At 38.2% G+C, this 15403-nt stretch overlaps 1 protein-coding gene across 7 annotated transcripts in view; it reads right to left on the reverse strand.

The window, feature by feature from the left end:
* ADAM22 (ADAM metallopeptidase domain 22) overlaps window positions 1-15403 on the reverse strand; it is a 231285-nt gene that overhangs the window by 20401 nt on the left and 195481 nt on the right. For all 7 annotated transcript variants that reach the window (XM_037066113.1, XM_037066112.1, XM_037066110.1 and 4 more), the window contains exons 23-26: window positions 13119-13287; window positions 9696-9810; window positions 7081-7171; window positions 3644-3661 (exon numbers count right to left, since the gene is read on the reverse strand). In XM_037066113.1, coding sequence (XP_036922008.1) covers window positions 3644-3661; window positions 7081-7171; window positions 9696-9810; window positions 13119-13287 — 393 coding nt within the window. The remainder of the gene's footprint in view (window positions 1-3643; window positions 3662-7080; window positions 7172-9695; window positions 9811-13118; window positions 13288-15403) is intronic.

Genomic DNA, 15403 nt, shown 5'->3' on the forward strand with positions numbered 1-15403 from the left:
CTCATACTCAAACCTATAATTCTTGTTATAAAGCGCACAGTGGCTAGATCCCAATTATGCCAGACAATTGGGTTGGCAAAAAAGTCTGTCACAACTTTTTCTGTAGAAGAGAAGACACATTTTTCATTTTTCACCAAGAACTTGGTTGATTCAAATATTTTGGGTCTGTTAGCTATCTCCTGCTTTTGGCCCCTACTGAGTAGAGGCCAGGGGTGCTGCTAAACATCTTCCAATGCCTAAGACAGCCCAAAGCCAAGAATTATTTGGCCACAGTGCCGATACTACCAAGAAACTTCACAAACCACTTTTGACATGTTTTATCAGTCACAGCACCTTCTCTATACACTGCATAATTTCTTTTTGCATTTCAGTTGCACTTTTACCTTTCTTGAAATAATAAAGCACGATACATTGAAAATGTATATTTTCTCCCATCTTCAAGATTAAAGGAGCTGCACAAAAATTCACCAATTTTGATGTTTTTTACAATGCATGCTGATATCACAGCTGTCACAATACAATCTAACAAAATTGTTTCGCATGAAGTTAAAGACAACTAAGCATTACTAGAGCCATCATACAGAAAAAACTAAACGAACTTTTTGGCCAACCCAATTAAACAATCACATCGACTAAAAAAATTATCGATGTCTTCCCTGAAGATTTTTTTTAAAAAGACTAACAGCCATCCTTCTGACTATATGATGTATAAGGTTTCTCCGAGGCCCCTAGGTCCCACAGTTCTACCCTTTACAGTGTGACACTTAGTAGCTTTAAAATGACATCATTCACATGTGGGCTTCTGCCTCCACTCTGCCCCAGAATGGAGCTTCTTTTTTTCATTAAGTGGTTTGTAAACAAAAAGAAAAAATGGGTTTTGCTTCTTATCTTTTCCTCAGACCTGTAATTAAACCTACTGCACATTCCTTCCTATAATGAGAACCCTGAGGACACATTCTCTGGAGGGAATATTTACCAGGTTATCAGGCTCCTTCGAAGAATGACTTGCCTGACCTCTCCAATCATTTGAAAGTTACACCCAATGTGGCATTTTTCAGCCATTATATTATTAACATGAATCTGATAACGGGCTACTTATTTAATAGGGTCTTGTAGTTAGTGTCACAGTAAACCTCATGTTCATCAGGGCTTTCACCAGCTTTGCTGGCACGTGCAGGCCTCACTGATGTCCCTGAGTGCTGCCTTCCTCCTTGAGGACCACATCCATCTCTTTCATCAGAAGATGGGAGACACACACAGTCTCAGAGACCACCTACTATAGATACATCCCTTACTATAATGCTTCACTGATTACAAATGCACTTTACCTGACTTTAGAGTTGAGGAAAGTGTAAGTGATTTCCCAAGACCACATACTAGCAAGTAGATACGTGATTCCTTGTCAGTTGGTCCTCCCACCAAGGAACCTCAAAGAAAATCCTAATTTAAAGGCCAGGACAACTCAAAATTTTTATTTCTATTTCCTGACATCCTTTGTAACTGGGCACATGTTTATTTGAATACCTACAGATATTTTTACAAAATTGTAAATGTCTTAGTGCATGCTTTTGTCTATTGGCCTTACCACCTTCTCTATAACCACTTAACACACATTCTGAAAAAGGAAAATCCTTCAGGAGGTATTTACATATTCACAACTTCTTGATCTAAAGTCCATTCTGCTACGTCTCCATACTATACAAACCCATTAGCTATGGACAAGGGCAAAAATAAATACAGGCTAACAAATCAAAATATATAAAATAAATATCTGCTTAAGATGTGACAATTCTCAAAATACAAACTGAATTCCAAAAGAGCAGCCAGACTGATGAAATGATGACTCAGTAAGAGCAGGAGACATGAAATTATATCAGGTACATAGAGGAGAAAATGTAAAAATTTCCTTAACTATAGTTAACTATGCGTATTTTGAGTTAGAATGAGGTTGGTGCACAGCTTTGCATATTGATCATTTGGGTACTGAGGACAATTCCTTTATTCCGGAGAATATCCCTGGTGAAGATACATCTGGAAGCACTGTTTTAGTTTTACTTATGTTACATGTGTGTGACATTTTACTTTCCCTTTTATACAGTCAGCAAGATTAAATTACATTAGAGCCTTGGCCCCTACAGAAATAGAGCTGAATCATCAATTTTTGAGCTCATTAGCCTAACTCTATCTCCCACTGAAGAAAGCCCCCGGACTCAGGTTTCTGGTACGAACGGTCACCTCTGACCCAACAGCAGAGCCTGCACAGCTGCAGCTCCTTCCAGGGCTTCAGCAGAGACGGGTTCGAAAAAGGCACAAGGAAGTCTAGTTGTTTTAAAGTTTAACCTAATTTTAAACTAAATTAATAGAATTTACTTAAATTTTGCCTCCGTTTTACTTTTTTCCATTAATAAGGAGTGAGTTAGTCCCGGGCAAGGTCAGCATTTTCTAATACCTGTGCCAATTGACCAGGATCTCAGTTGGGACCCCGTGGCCACTCTTTATTCATAAAGACTCTGTAGATACTTATGGCTAAAGCTCGTAGGGAGTTTAAATTACAATGTGGAAGGAAAGAGAAGGTAAAGTTTACAATTTTAATTTGTGAAAAAAATGAAAACAGTGGCTAGGGCCTGAAAAAGTCTCAATGTGTTTATTACATCGTATTCCTTATCTGCCACAGGCACTTAATAAAATAGTAGGAAAAGCTATGTGAGTAGCCATCTGCAAATACATCTTGAGTACCAAACTAGTACTATGATTCACATGACCTGGTCTGGGCTATCAATATCCAGGATACTTTAGATCATTTTGTATCAAAAGTTAATAGCGTTGGCCATTTTTAAAATGAAAGTAAAGGGTGTACCCCAATATAGACTAATTTAGATTTATTTTAAAAACAGGCAATTCTTACAGAGCTAAAGAAATGCTTTGTAGCCCTTTCTATGCTGTTGATTAGACATAGATTTTTAAGGTCAAGATGAACAGGGTGCTGGATTTTATGGGTTGTTTTGCATCTAAAAAAGTACACTAGACAATCAGAAATTTCAGCTATGCAAATTATTTCTTTAACTAGCCATGCAATTACCTCATCAGTACAAAAAATATTTCTTATACAGAGACTAAACATGCAATCAAGTGCAAGGACATTTTCCTGACCATAATAACACTGTGCCCATAGAAATGTTATCACCTGTGAGTGAAAGTTACTGATACAACAACAGTAAAAAATAAAAAAATAAATCTCCTCAGAAAGCAAGGGCTATACGAGTGTTATCAACACGAGGGAAAGCTAATTAACTAATGTAAACGAAGGTCACACTTTAACATAGAGGAAGTTTGTTTTAGAAGGAAAAAAATCATTTCCCTTTCACAAGACTATGAAAATAACACAAATAAAAACTTCTGTTCATTGTAGTATTGTTGGATGAGAGAATCATTGAAATTAAATTATGATAGTTATCTTAAATGAATACGTTCCACAGTACCATTATTAAAATGATCATTTTAAGGTCATGAAATAGCAAGGTTAGTTTATGACCACTAGAGCATAAAAAAGTAAACTTTATTTATAATTGTATGTATGAATTCCAGAGATGCTAATGGGATTTAAAACTTTCAGTTATATGTTCAGATTATTCTCATTACATACCTCTGTTCTCGATAGTTTCTTTTCATGGACAAGTAGAGGGGGGAAAAAAAAGACTAGTTACCTATAAAAGTACATTAAGAAAGAGTACTAAACATAAAAGCAGTGACACAAACACAAACTTCACTTATCTTTAAGAGAAGTGACGACAAAGGGTTAATGACAATATTTTCAAATAACTATTTTTTAAATATTAAAAAACCTCAGTTATAAAAGATCAACTTTTCTCAATAATGGTTGTATCCTATTATATATTTAGTAATGCTCTAAAGTAATTTGAAACCTATTTCAAAAACCCAAAGTTTTTCAGATGGGTATATTATTTAAATAATGAAACGAAGTAATCCAGTTACTTTTATAAATTCACTGCGTTCTCAAAAATAAAAATCTTAATTCATTCCTTTTTAGATACAGTATACATCCCAAACTAAAGCTATTCCTAAGAATTTAAAAATAGGAGAACATAAATGAATACTAGAACATACTTATTTGATCTTGTATGATAAATCAGAGTGAGTTCATTCACAGCTGGACCTAAGTTACTACTACTTACTCACAAGCTTCACATTAGAAATACTTCATTCAAAGCTTAGTCTCTGTTTTTTATTGGCCATATACTGAAATAAATTGACATGAGTTTTAAAATAAGCCAATCTTTAAAAATGTGCCGTAGGGAGTATGGTAGTGAGGCACCAGTGACTTTTAACTCAAGAGAGTTAATTTTTAACTTTATCTTATAACCTAATTGTTACTATTTTGAAGACAAGTTAGAAAGGTCAAGAGAATGAACAGGGGACTCCTCCTCCGAGATCAAGATAATGTTTCCACGTGGATTTTATTTGGAGCACCTTTACCTGTCTATCTTTTCCATGCATCCAATAAATATCTTGTTTGACAATGAGCTAATGAGGTTAAAAGTGCCAATTAGTTCAATGAGTTGCTTATGATTTTCCATTCCTAAAGCCATCCAATGCAAGGAAGATAAGCCCTGAATTTTCTATTCGACATGTTTTACTTTTTATTCTCTCAGTCTGGTTACCTGAGTGGCCCCTCAGTCCCTAGTGACTATTCCTTATTTCCTACGCTGCCATTCCCCCACTCGCTCCAACGCTTGGAGAAGGGTCGGGAGTTTGATGGGAAGGATTAATGAGAAAATGAGTTCTCAAGACCTAAATCCATTTTGGAATTTGAAACAGAAAAGGTGAACATCACATTAATAAAATTAATGTGTATTAATTTTATTAATTAATTAAATTTATTTATTTATTTATTTATTAATGTGTATTGATTTTCTGTATTAAAATTTTCTACAGTCTCATTATATTTTTGAATACGTTCTGAATACGTTTAGGAACATTGAAATTTCCATCATTTAGGTTTGAATTATTTATGAAGAGGCTACTGCAGTACAGACAAGATTTGTCTATTTCCTTAAAGAATCGGCAAAATACATTCAAATATATTCAATATATTCAAAAATGTTTAAAATGGCACCAAAATATTTCATAAAAATAAATGATATACAGAAATAAGTACTTTTAATTCTAATCATTAAAACAAATGAACACAGGTCATTACATTAGTAATAGTAGTAGATGTTTCCATTTCATATTGTCAGAAAGGTAATTTTTTCTAAGATTATAAAAATGAAATATCAACTTGCTTCAGTAGGTGGCAGGAAATCATACAACATAGAACTAACGATTTTGCTTTTCCCTTTCACGTGAAAATGAAACCACTGAGCTACTTCAAAACAACAATGCTTGGGATGGCATTTACTACTAAGTCTTGCATCAGGCGAGTCAAGAATTCTGTGTTGCTCCAAGAGTGGGCTAATACACCTGAGGTGTGGGGGAGACCAAGCAATAAATACACAGAAAAGCCTTCCTTTCGGGCTATCATTTTGAAACTCCAAATGTTATGCCGAAACCAGCCTGTGCAAATATAAATACAATACACCTAATGACCTGCACATGGAAGAGGCCCGGAGGTATTAGGCATCTCTGGCCTGGTACAGAGCAAGGTGCTCATCTAATCAGGCAAACTGTTACTGTTATGCTGTGCTCTCCTCGCTGTGCTATGCTTGACTTCACTGTGCAGTCTGCGTTGTTTGTTAATAATGCTTCCCTGAAACGTCTTTCTGTATTTTAATGCTTGCAGCACACAAACTAAATACTCTCTCTTTTCAGTGACTACTATCTCTTTTCAATCAAAGAAACTCTTTCAGGGTCCTGACCTCACCAAAAGCCGTATCTACATACACTTTGAAAGGTATTCCCTTTGATTCCATTGGTTGAAGATGACGTCAGGGGAGAAAAATAATAGCAAACAATTATATAGTGCCTAATTTATTGAAAGCTTTCTAGTAATTTTAAAGTTTGAAACATTTTAATTCCCAAGTCTTTCGGTGAACTAAGTTTGGTCTACAAGGAGAAAAAATGCTACAAAACAAAGTGATGCACTGAATGCCTAGAAAAAGTTGCTACAAGACTCCTAGATGGAGACGTGCCCGGGGCTGGGACCTGAAGCATCAGCAGAATCAGCAGAACTATGATTTTTAAGTTGAAACATTAGAGAACGTAAAGTCCACCTTAACTTTTAATTTATTAAAATGAAGTGTTATTTGAATACTAAGGACATTTTTCATATCATAGATTGAAGTAAAATGAACATATTAAATATATAAATAGGTTTGGAACGTTTGAAGTCATTTACTTAACTAAATACTTAAGGGGATCCAGTTTTCAAGGTATATAACAAAACTTTAAAAAATGTATAAATTGAACCAAAAAATTATCAAGTAAACTCTGAAACTTAAGACTTAGGCTTTTAAAAGTTGTAACTTAAAGTTGCGTTTCAATTTTAACAAATATCTCTGACCAGTCTTTCCTTCACACAAAAACACCCACATATTTAACAAATAATGCCCCCTTCACACTGGCTGTGACAATGCAGAGGCTTTACCCTTCGCACGATGCACGGCCACTGCAAGCACTCAGAGACAGACAGGGGGCTGCCACGCTCTGCTACGCCCATTGTTATTAAAGTGCCGTGCAGGCTCCCTCACTAACCATCTTGCCGAGATTTCTGGGTATGGGTTTCAGGCAAGAGAGAACCTGTATCAGTAACGAGGAAACCAATACAACCTCTGCCTAAGACAAAGTTTGGATCGATTTTACTTCACATAATGGTTTTAAGACATTACTCAGTAGTTTTAGAGCAGAGTTATCTCAAAATCTAAAGAAAAGATAAATAAACAATAAATTATCATTATCTCTAAATCATGCCTAGAAAAATCACTGACCAAATGTTGACTCAGACTGATTTTCGCTGCTGGCATATTTATCCAAGGGCACAATACTTTCTAGGTGTTTGATTCACTTGAACACAATGTTTTAAAGTATACGTTGATAGTAGAAATACTGAGATATGTTACTTACTTATAACCCCATGCGATTATTCCTAATAGAAGGGCCAGTACCAAAATGGCGCCAGCAATTATGCCTATTATGATGTTGGTGCCAGCAACACCTGGAAGGGGAAAAGAAACAATGAAGGTCGTGGTATGTCACTGAAATTTTGATACAAAATTCTTGCAGGACCTTTTTTCCTCCAAATTTGTAATCCTTACACCAACAACATTATTTTAAAATACTTTTAGAGTGGGTATTTTTTAAATGGAAAAGAAATCAACCATAACTTATCAACGTGCATCGGCATCTTTCATTTAAATTATTCTCTGCATATGTTCCAATTCTTGTCCAAGTGCATTTTGTGCAAGTGTATTTTCCATAAATTTTTCTGGAAAAGATGCTGAGGTAATCAAACTAAAAGGAAGAAGAAGAAAATGGGAAAAAGAAAGGGGTGATACCACTATACTGGTAATGCACCCATTGGGGGAAAACTTAGAAATCCATGTTCCTTTTGACCCCGATCTCTTCCTTAGAAATTCTAGAAATGTCATTGTGCCCGTCACTCCACTCCGACAACTAATGCAGGGTCCTTCTTGCTCTCGGTCGTGTGTCTTTTGTCTCTTCAAAGTAAATATAAGCTTCTCGCTGATTAAAATGTTTATGCAGGTTGCTAAAATCATAAATAAGAAAAACTGAGGGCAAAGAGACTAGTGAGCTGGAGACTAGCTGTTGAGACTAGTGAGCTGGAGACTAGCTGTTGAGACACTGGAGACTAGCTGTTGAGACACTAGTGAGCTGGAGACTAGCTGTTGAGACACTGGAGACTAGCTGTTGAGACACTAGTGAGCTGGAGACTAGCTGTTGAGACACTGGAGCCAGGCAGCCCCTGACTGGCAGAGGGCCAGGGCGGAGGCGAAGCTTGGGACTCGGCTACAACATTGCATATTGGCCTCCTCTGTCAGGCAGGCTGAGCTGTCATTCTTAAGGGGATCATGGCAGAGAGAGTGGCCCAGTGAGTCGAAGGCGTGATCAACAAGCCCAATGAGAGCCCCCGAGAGTAGAAAAGGGAGATCAGAGGCAGCCTGGCTCTGACACCACAAGGCCTGTTGTGCTGCTAATGATTTATATCCCAGGCGTAGATCTCTCCTCGTCTGTTGCAGTCCCCGAGGCATTTGTCTACATATCAAACAGCACTAATGATGGGCACCTGGAGCAGATTCCGATTCTCCACAATGAAGTGGCAGCCTCTACCTGGGAGGCCTCATGGTCAGGTCAGACAGCAGGGCTAGGGCATGTGAGGGGACTGGCAGAGTCCCCTTTGCTCAAGTCCCCTGCGAGACGGGTGGATGCAGATGCCAGAGGACCCTGGGAAACTGGGATTTTCCCACTCTAACACCCATCATGTCTGTCTTCCCTTCCTTTTCTTCTAGGGATTTAAGAAGGACCGATAAACTTGGTGGCTAGCCCTGGATATTCCTAAGTAATGAATGCTATGACTTTCAACAAGTAACATCAATCCATGGACCTGAACAGCCTCACTGCTGCACCAACTGCTGAAATGAACCCCAGACCACCACTATGAAGGCTAAGGGTACAAAGCCCTTAGTCATCCTGTGACTTTATTTTTTAATCCTCACCCAAGGATATGTTTATGGATTTTAGAGAGAGGAAAGGAAAAGGGTGGGAGAGAGAGGGAGAGATCCCTGTGAGAGAGATGTCACTGTGAGAGAGAAGCGTCAATCAGCCGCTTCCCATACACACCCCGACCAGGGATCAAACCTGCAACCTTTTGGTCTATGGAATGATGCTGCAACCACCTGAGCCACTGGGCCAAGGCATTCTGTCACTTTCTTTATTAAAGTCACATTGGCTAAGATTTTTAATTTGTCTGGATGGTCAGTATGAACATACGCTTTTTTCTCATCCTTTGGAGATGAACAAACTTCAGGATTTGAGCAATACTTAATGCAAAAGAATACTCAATAATGAAGTGAGGAAACAGTTTAAAAGGGGACACGTACCTCCAAGGTCTATGTTCCTTCAACTACCTACATTTAAATCCTACTTGTCCGTTACGACACTCTAGCTTCTAGAAGTGCACCTGTGCTTTCTGACCCGTGTCCACAAACCCCTTCCAGGCACGCTGGCCAAGGTTACTACTTCTAGAAATGCATTCAGTTCACAATATAAAACTGTGGTTGAATAAATGTGAAATTCTACAATACAGAATATCAAAGTCAACAAAAAATTTAAAAATCAGTTCTCCAATTTATTTCATTTATTCAGCCCCCAAACATAAAATTCTTCCTTTAAGCTCAGACAGTTAACAAGTATAACTACTTTCTTCATTTAAAAGAAATGCTACAGTTGCCGTCAGCCCCAAATAAGTAGAATACTTGAAAAAAATATATCTGCTGTCAGATAAGATAATGCTAAATCACTAGACTAAGTTATAGTCAATATTATATGTCATTACAATTTAATGGACGTGATCAGTTGCATAATGTGGACCCAGGTGCACTTTGTAATTCATCATTGTGTGGATTTAATTTCTATTTGAGCTATAGAAACAACCCGGATGAAACTATCTGGAGGATAGCTGTACACAAAGGCCACATGCAGGCATCACACAAGGGACCCACCGTTGCCAGACAGAGTGATGCCAGTCTTTGCCTCCTCGTTGTGAGGGAAGTAGGTGCCGCAGTCAGCACCAGTCCAGTGTCGGTCACACACACACTTCAGCTCATTGCTGCACACCTGGAATCCAGAATCGATCCAGAGTCAAAGTCGACTCGGGTGCACAGGCACGAAAAATAGGCATCAGTTTCTAATTATTATATGCCTAGGATTTGATGCTAATTACTTATTTGTTAACCAAGCATCCAAAAAATATTTTTAAGAGATCAACAGTTGTCCCAAAGGAATACTAAAATGTAACAGAGGAATAAGTTTATGTCTAAAAAAATCAATGAAACTGTTTAGAATTTTATTAACTTAAATTTTATAAGAAGGAGATTTAAAAAAAAACTAAGCAGGAATGAAATCATTTGGCAATTATCCAATACAAAGGTTTCTCTCTTCCAAAGCTTCCAAAGCTTCCAAAGCTTCTTTATATTAAAACTTTATTCATCTTTTAGGAAGAAGAGGAGAGAAAGAGAAATGTGATGGAGAAGAGGGAGGCTCAGTGTTTTGCAGAACTCTGAGAAGAGGGCTTCACAATCTGGCCCCTCAACATGAGCTCCAGAGATTCCCCTCACGGTCATGGAGAACAAGAGCTCCCTCCAACAAGGCACAGGAAAAACATCCACATAAACACGGCACCAAACTTTTAACAATTCTCAGTCAATAACCTGTCTCCATTCATCTTCCCAGGAAACAGAACCTGTACCTAGATCTTATCATTCAAAACAACTGTAAATGGAGTGGAACGTAACAGAGAATTGAGTTGGATCTGAGATCAGAGTTCCTCAGGAGGTAGGTTTTCCCTGGATGGGTTTGTCTTTTGTCTGATCTAATTTTCCAGAAGATGGCAGACACTCGCACCTAAGTGTAACTGTAGAATGTGATTAACAAGCGGCAGATCTCAAAGCAATTTTCAGATTGATAGATTTCTGCAGATCAACCAACATGCAGAGAGAAAAGGTTTAGGCTTAAAGTCAGAAGGCCTGAGTGTAATTCCCTATTTCACCACTGTCTTTTTTTTTCCCGGTTTAAAATAATTTTTAATGCCCAGAATATTTTTTCTTGTGTCTTGTGTTTTTTATTTCTTGTTTTCTTTTTTATTAACTATAAATTTAAGATCAGGGAAACTTGCCTTTGTCTTATAAAACAAAAAACACAGCTTTGTATCATTTGCTAAACTGATCTTATTTTATGAGAGATGGCAGTTATCTTCCAACATTGAAGTTTACATCATGAATGACACAGGTCTCAGTCTGGTAGTACTGAAAGGACATGACAGCATTGTTGACAAAATTATTATCTGCCTGTATTTTCAGTACAGCCCCAAAGTCAAAACACGAGAGAGGAAGAGAGATGGAATGAACACCTTAAGTCATTTGCAGAGGAAATACCCCCTTTCTTCATGGCTCTACCTATCCTCTCACTTAAAGAAACAGAATGTATCAGCAGCCCTCCTGGACCAATCGGACACCAGTCTACACTTTCCTCAGAGCATCAACTTCTTTCCTCCTCCTTCTCCAGCTACTCCATCTGACTGAGAGCTACGGGCCCTGCTGGTATGCATTTCCACACCCAACACAATTCTCCCATCTTCTTGCGGGGAAGGGCTGTCACAGTGAGAACTGCCTCCTGAACAACTCCGTCCTGATTCATGTTGTGCATCTGCACAAATCTTCTCCACGTTTCCACGGTGGAGGGAGGAGGAAGAAAGGATGTGCCACGGCTTCTCATTCCCCTCACTGCCACAATCATGGCCACTGAGCCAGGGAGGCTAACTAATTTGCCTAATCTCTCCCAATTAGTAAGAAGAAATTGAGCTGGGATTCAAACTCAGACCATCCGATTCCAAGCCTACATTCTTAACTGAAAAACGTAGAGTCCATAAGTATACCTACTGTATTTCTCATTTCAACTTTAGCCACATACACAAAGTTTAGTTACTCTAAGTTAAAAAATACATAGGATATAACATCTCTGTGTATGAGTAATTATCGTAAATGATTTGGGTGCTGCTACCTGATTTCCTTGTGTCTATCACTCTTTACTCATTCCTTAAACAAATGGTTAATTATCACAACTTTATTTGGCCTGTTATACACTCAGAATGTGAAGAGGAATAAGGTATGGTAAACATGAATAACCATGAAAAATTCTCATTATTCTTTTCCCTGTCCCCCTCAAAATGTATTTCCTTCTAGCATCCTCTTATGTAGGAAACAAGGCTTAGCAGACCCCTGTAGAGGAGCAGACTGCTTACTATGTTCCTTCTCTATTATGCACCATAAGAATTCCTATCCATTGGCAAGAGTAACAATTAGTAAGACCTCACTAAGGATATTCTGGCCATATCTCTTGGGGATGTACGTGGCTTGCGATCCTTTACCTCAACTGGGTAATAAACCAGTTGAAGCAAAAAATCTAAGGAAGAGGGTAAGAAGAAAATCACAGCACATGCCAAAAGAAAAAGAACACAAAAAGGTTTTGCTACTACAGGTTTTTCTGATGGAAAATGACAAAACTGCAATCACTAATAGAGCATATTTATTTAACCTATAAAGCTATTTCTATAGGACCTACATTAACAAATATATAACTATTCCTCTTGCCTTTGTGAGGAACATTTCTCTAAATTATTCTGTTTTTATTCCCAGGCGGTCTCCTCAGCTGACACATGCTGGTGTGGCTACAGCTACTTGAGGTCTGTCCTAGTCAGTCAGTACCTGGGCCACACCAGTTGTTAAACACTGTGGCCACTGCCCTGCTTTTCCCTTCCCTTGTCTCCCACTGTAGTTTGTTAAAATTTGTCATTTGGAGAAAACTGGCATTATAATATATGAGATCACATTAGTATAATATGAAAGGAAGATGAAAGAATTNTATAACTGTTCCTCTTGCCTTTGTGAGGAACATTTCTCTAAATTATTCTGTTTTTATTCCCAGGCGGTCTCCTCAGCTGACGCATGCTGGTGTGGCTACAGCTACTTGAGGTCTGTCCTAGTCAGTCAGTACCTGGGCCACACCAGTTGTTAAACACTGTGGCCACTGCCCTGCTTTTCCCTTCCCTTGTCTCCCACTGTAGTTTGTTAAAAGTTGTCATTTGGAGAAAACTGGCATTATAATATATGAGATCACATTAGTATAATATGAAAGGAAGATGAAAGAATTTGGTTAGAAAGATTACACTGTTTCTTGGTCCCAGGTTTTTGCAGATTACACAACAGAAATATTCAAATGACTGTGACAAAGTAACGGTTGATATGCTGCCTAGAAACATGAGTAAGTACAGTTTGCATTAGGACAGAAATAAGAGGTTCAGGGCCGTATCTATTTCCATGTTACAAAAGAAATAACCAATTCCCCACAGTGAGTTACGGAACACTTACTCCGTTTCCTGAACAAACAGCACCTTCTTTATTGCTTAAGCAAGTACTGAAGTTGAAGGAAGCCACAGGAAGACACCTGTGTTCTAAGCACATCATTTGGGGACCACAAGGTGTCCCATCTTCCACATAGCCAAGATCTACATCTTCTTCAAGCTTAACATGCCCACCACTGAAAATAAATTGAGAGAAAAAAATGGGATTCGCTTAACTCACATTCATTTGGAGGATATGCTCAAACATTAAAAAGCAGGCAGCAACATCACTTTATCTATTTTCTAAATACTGTATAATAAAAAATGATAGCATAAGCATTTTATTCTAAATGGAGAAAGCAATTCAATCTTTTGATCTAATTCTTTTCAGAGATACAAATATATCTTAGGATTTAAACATATTATTATAACAACTGCCTGAATTTCAATAGCTTATCATTTTGCCTTAGATATTATTACGTCAAATAAGCTATTATTTGATTTGATAACTAAGTAGGTTTCAAAATTTCAAACATGTTTTGAACAAAATGAGGATTAATTTTGGTTTCTCTTTCTCAAAACAGCTGCTATATTTACAAAGCACATTTGAGAACAGCTAAACTTGTAACTTCACTATTCAATATAGCAAGCCGACATGTAGGAATTGACAAAAATAAACAATAGAACTGAAAATGTCTACTCATAATCAATTTATCCATATGGTACCATGTCTATACCTCCCTTCTTTTAATTTATTTTTATTAATTTTTATCAAAATTATATATGCATAGAGTTTAAAGAGTCAAGTGGATAAATTAATTTTTTAAAGGTCAAAATCTCCACGCAAGATGTGTCTGAATATCAGTTCATCTTCCTGCGGAAATCTCCCCCACGGTTCCTACCTGGACTTTGCGCTGCACGAGGCTGATCTGGCCTTGCTCTACACCTGGTGCAGGCCGAGCAGCTGGGGTTTCCCCTCACCACTCACTGGAGGACAGCCCTCACTGTGGGATATCGCCTCCTAAATTCCCTGCCTCTTTCTTTCTAAGTTTACTCCTTCATTTTGGTGGAGTGCAATTTCCAGTGGCTTCCTGAGAAAGGATTTAGGGGAGTAAATGTGGGGGAAACTTGCATATCCAGAACTGTCATTCTTTTCTATCCTCACCTGTGATCGGTATTTTGCCTGGGTACAGAATTCTAGTTTGGAAATCATGGTCTCCATTTTCTTCTGGCTCTGAGGGCTCCTATGGATAGATCTTAAGCTATCCCAATGTGTTATGTTTTTTTCCTTCTCTGGAAAATCTGAGATTCTTTTTTTTGTTTGTACTAAGGTTTTGAAATTTCTAATATCATCTTTAAATGTACCTCTAGTTCCACTCATTGTACCTAGCACCCCATGAGCCTTTCAATAAAGCAATTCAAGTTCGTCAACTCTAGACAATACTCTTGAGTTACTCACTGATGACTTTATCCCTGCTGTTTTCTCTGTTCTTTATCATTTCTATTCTAATTTGATGATTTCTTCTATATGTTCACTTTCTTTCCCCCTTTTGCCCTACTTTCTGTAAGATAACTTCAACTATTGAGTTCAATTTAAGCCATCGTATTTTTACTTTCAAATAGCAATTTTTCCTTCTCTGAATGTTCTGTTGGGGCCCACCCTGCCTGGTTTCAGGAGCTGTAACCCCCCATGGCTAAGGCTGAGTGAGCAACCTTCGGACCATAAACCACTAAGGAGACAAAGCTTACCTCCCTGGCAGGAGCACTGCTTTTGCTCCTTTTTCCATAACTGTCCTCCAATGCTTAATCAGTTAGCCAATGGCAGGTAAGATTCCCCAAAGGTGGGAATCACCTAAGCCTGGCATGATCACGTGGAGGCCCCAGGGAAAGACTTGGGGGGCTATGGAGAAAGAGGGTGATGGACCCTCGCCCCCTGGCTTTGACGAAGCCTGAGTCTTCAGTCTGTCTGCGAGAAGTCTCCGAGAATTCCTTGGCTATCTGCCTCCTCTGCCTGACTTAAGCTTGAAAACAATGACAGAGGGCAGTGCAGCCCTGTGCTGGGAATGGCGAGTTCCCCAAGTTCCCCAAGTGATCTGGCATGAGAAAGAATTCCTAACAATCCTGTGAAGCCTGCTTTGCTTAGAATGCTTTTAGTTAAATGATAAAGGCCCAAGCAAAAAGTGAGTTTATTTTCCCAAAGTTCTGTAGCTTTTTAGCTGACAGACCCTGATTTAGAAGAAGCCCTAATGGCTCTTTGTATACTATCTACTGTTTACTGCCTGACAATGATTAATAAGGAGTTCAGTTGTACCT

The sequence above is a fragment of the Sturnira hondurensis genome, unplaced genomic scaffold, assembly GCF_014824575.4.
Source record: "Sturnira hondurensis isolate 20B ecotype Veracruz unplaced genomic scaffold, ASM1482457v3 Scaffold0016462, whole genome shotgun sequence".
NCBI classification, from domain to species: domain Eukaryota; kingdom Metazoa; phylum Chordata; class Mammalia; order Chiroptera; family Phyllostomidae; genus Sturnira; species Sturnira hondurensis.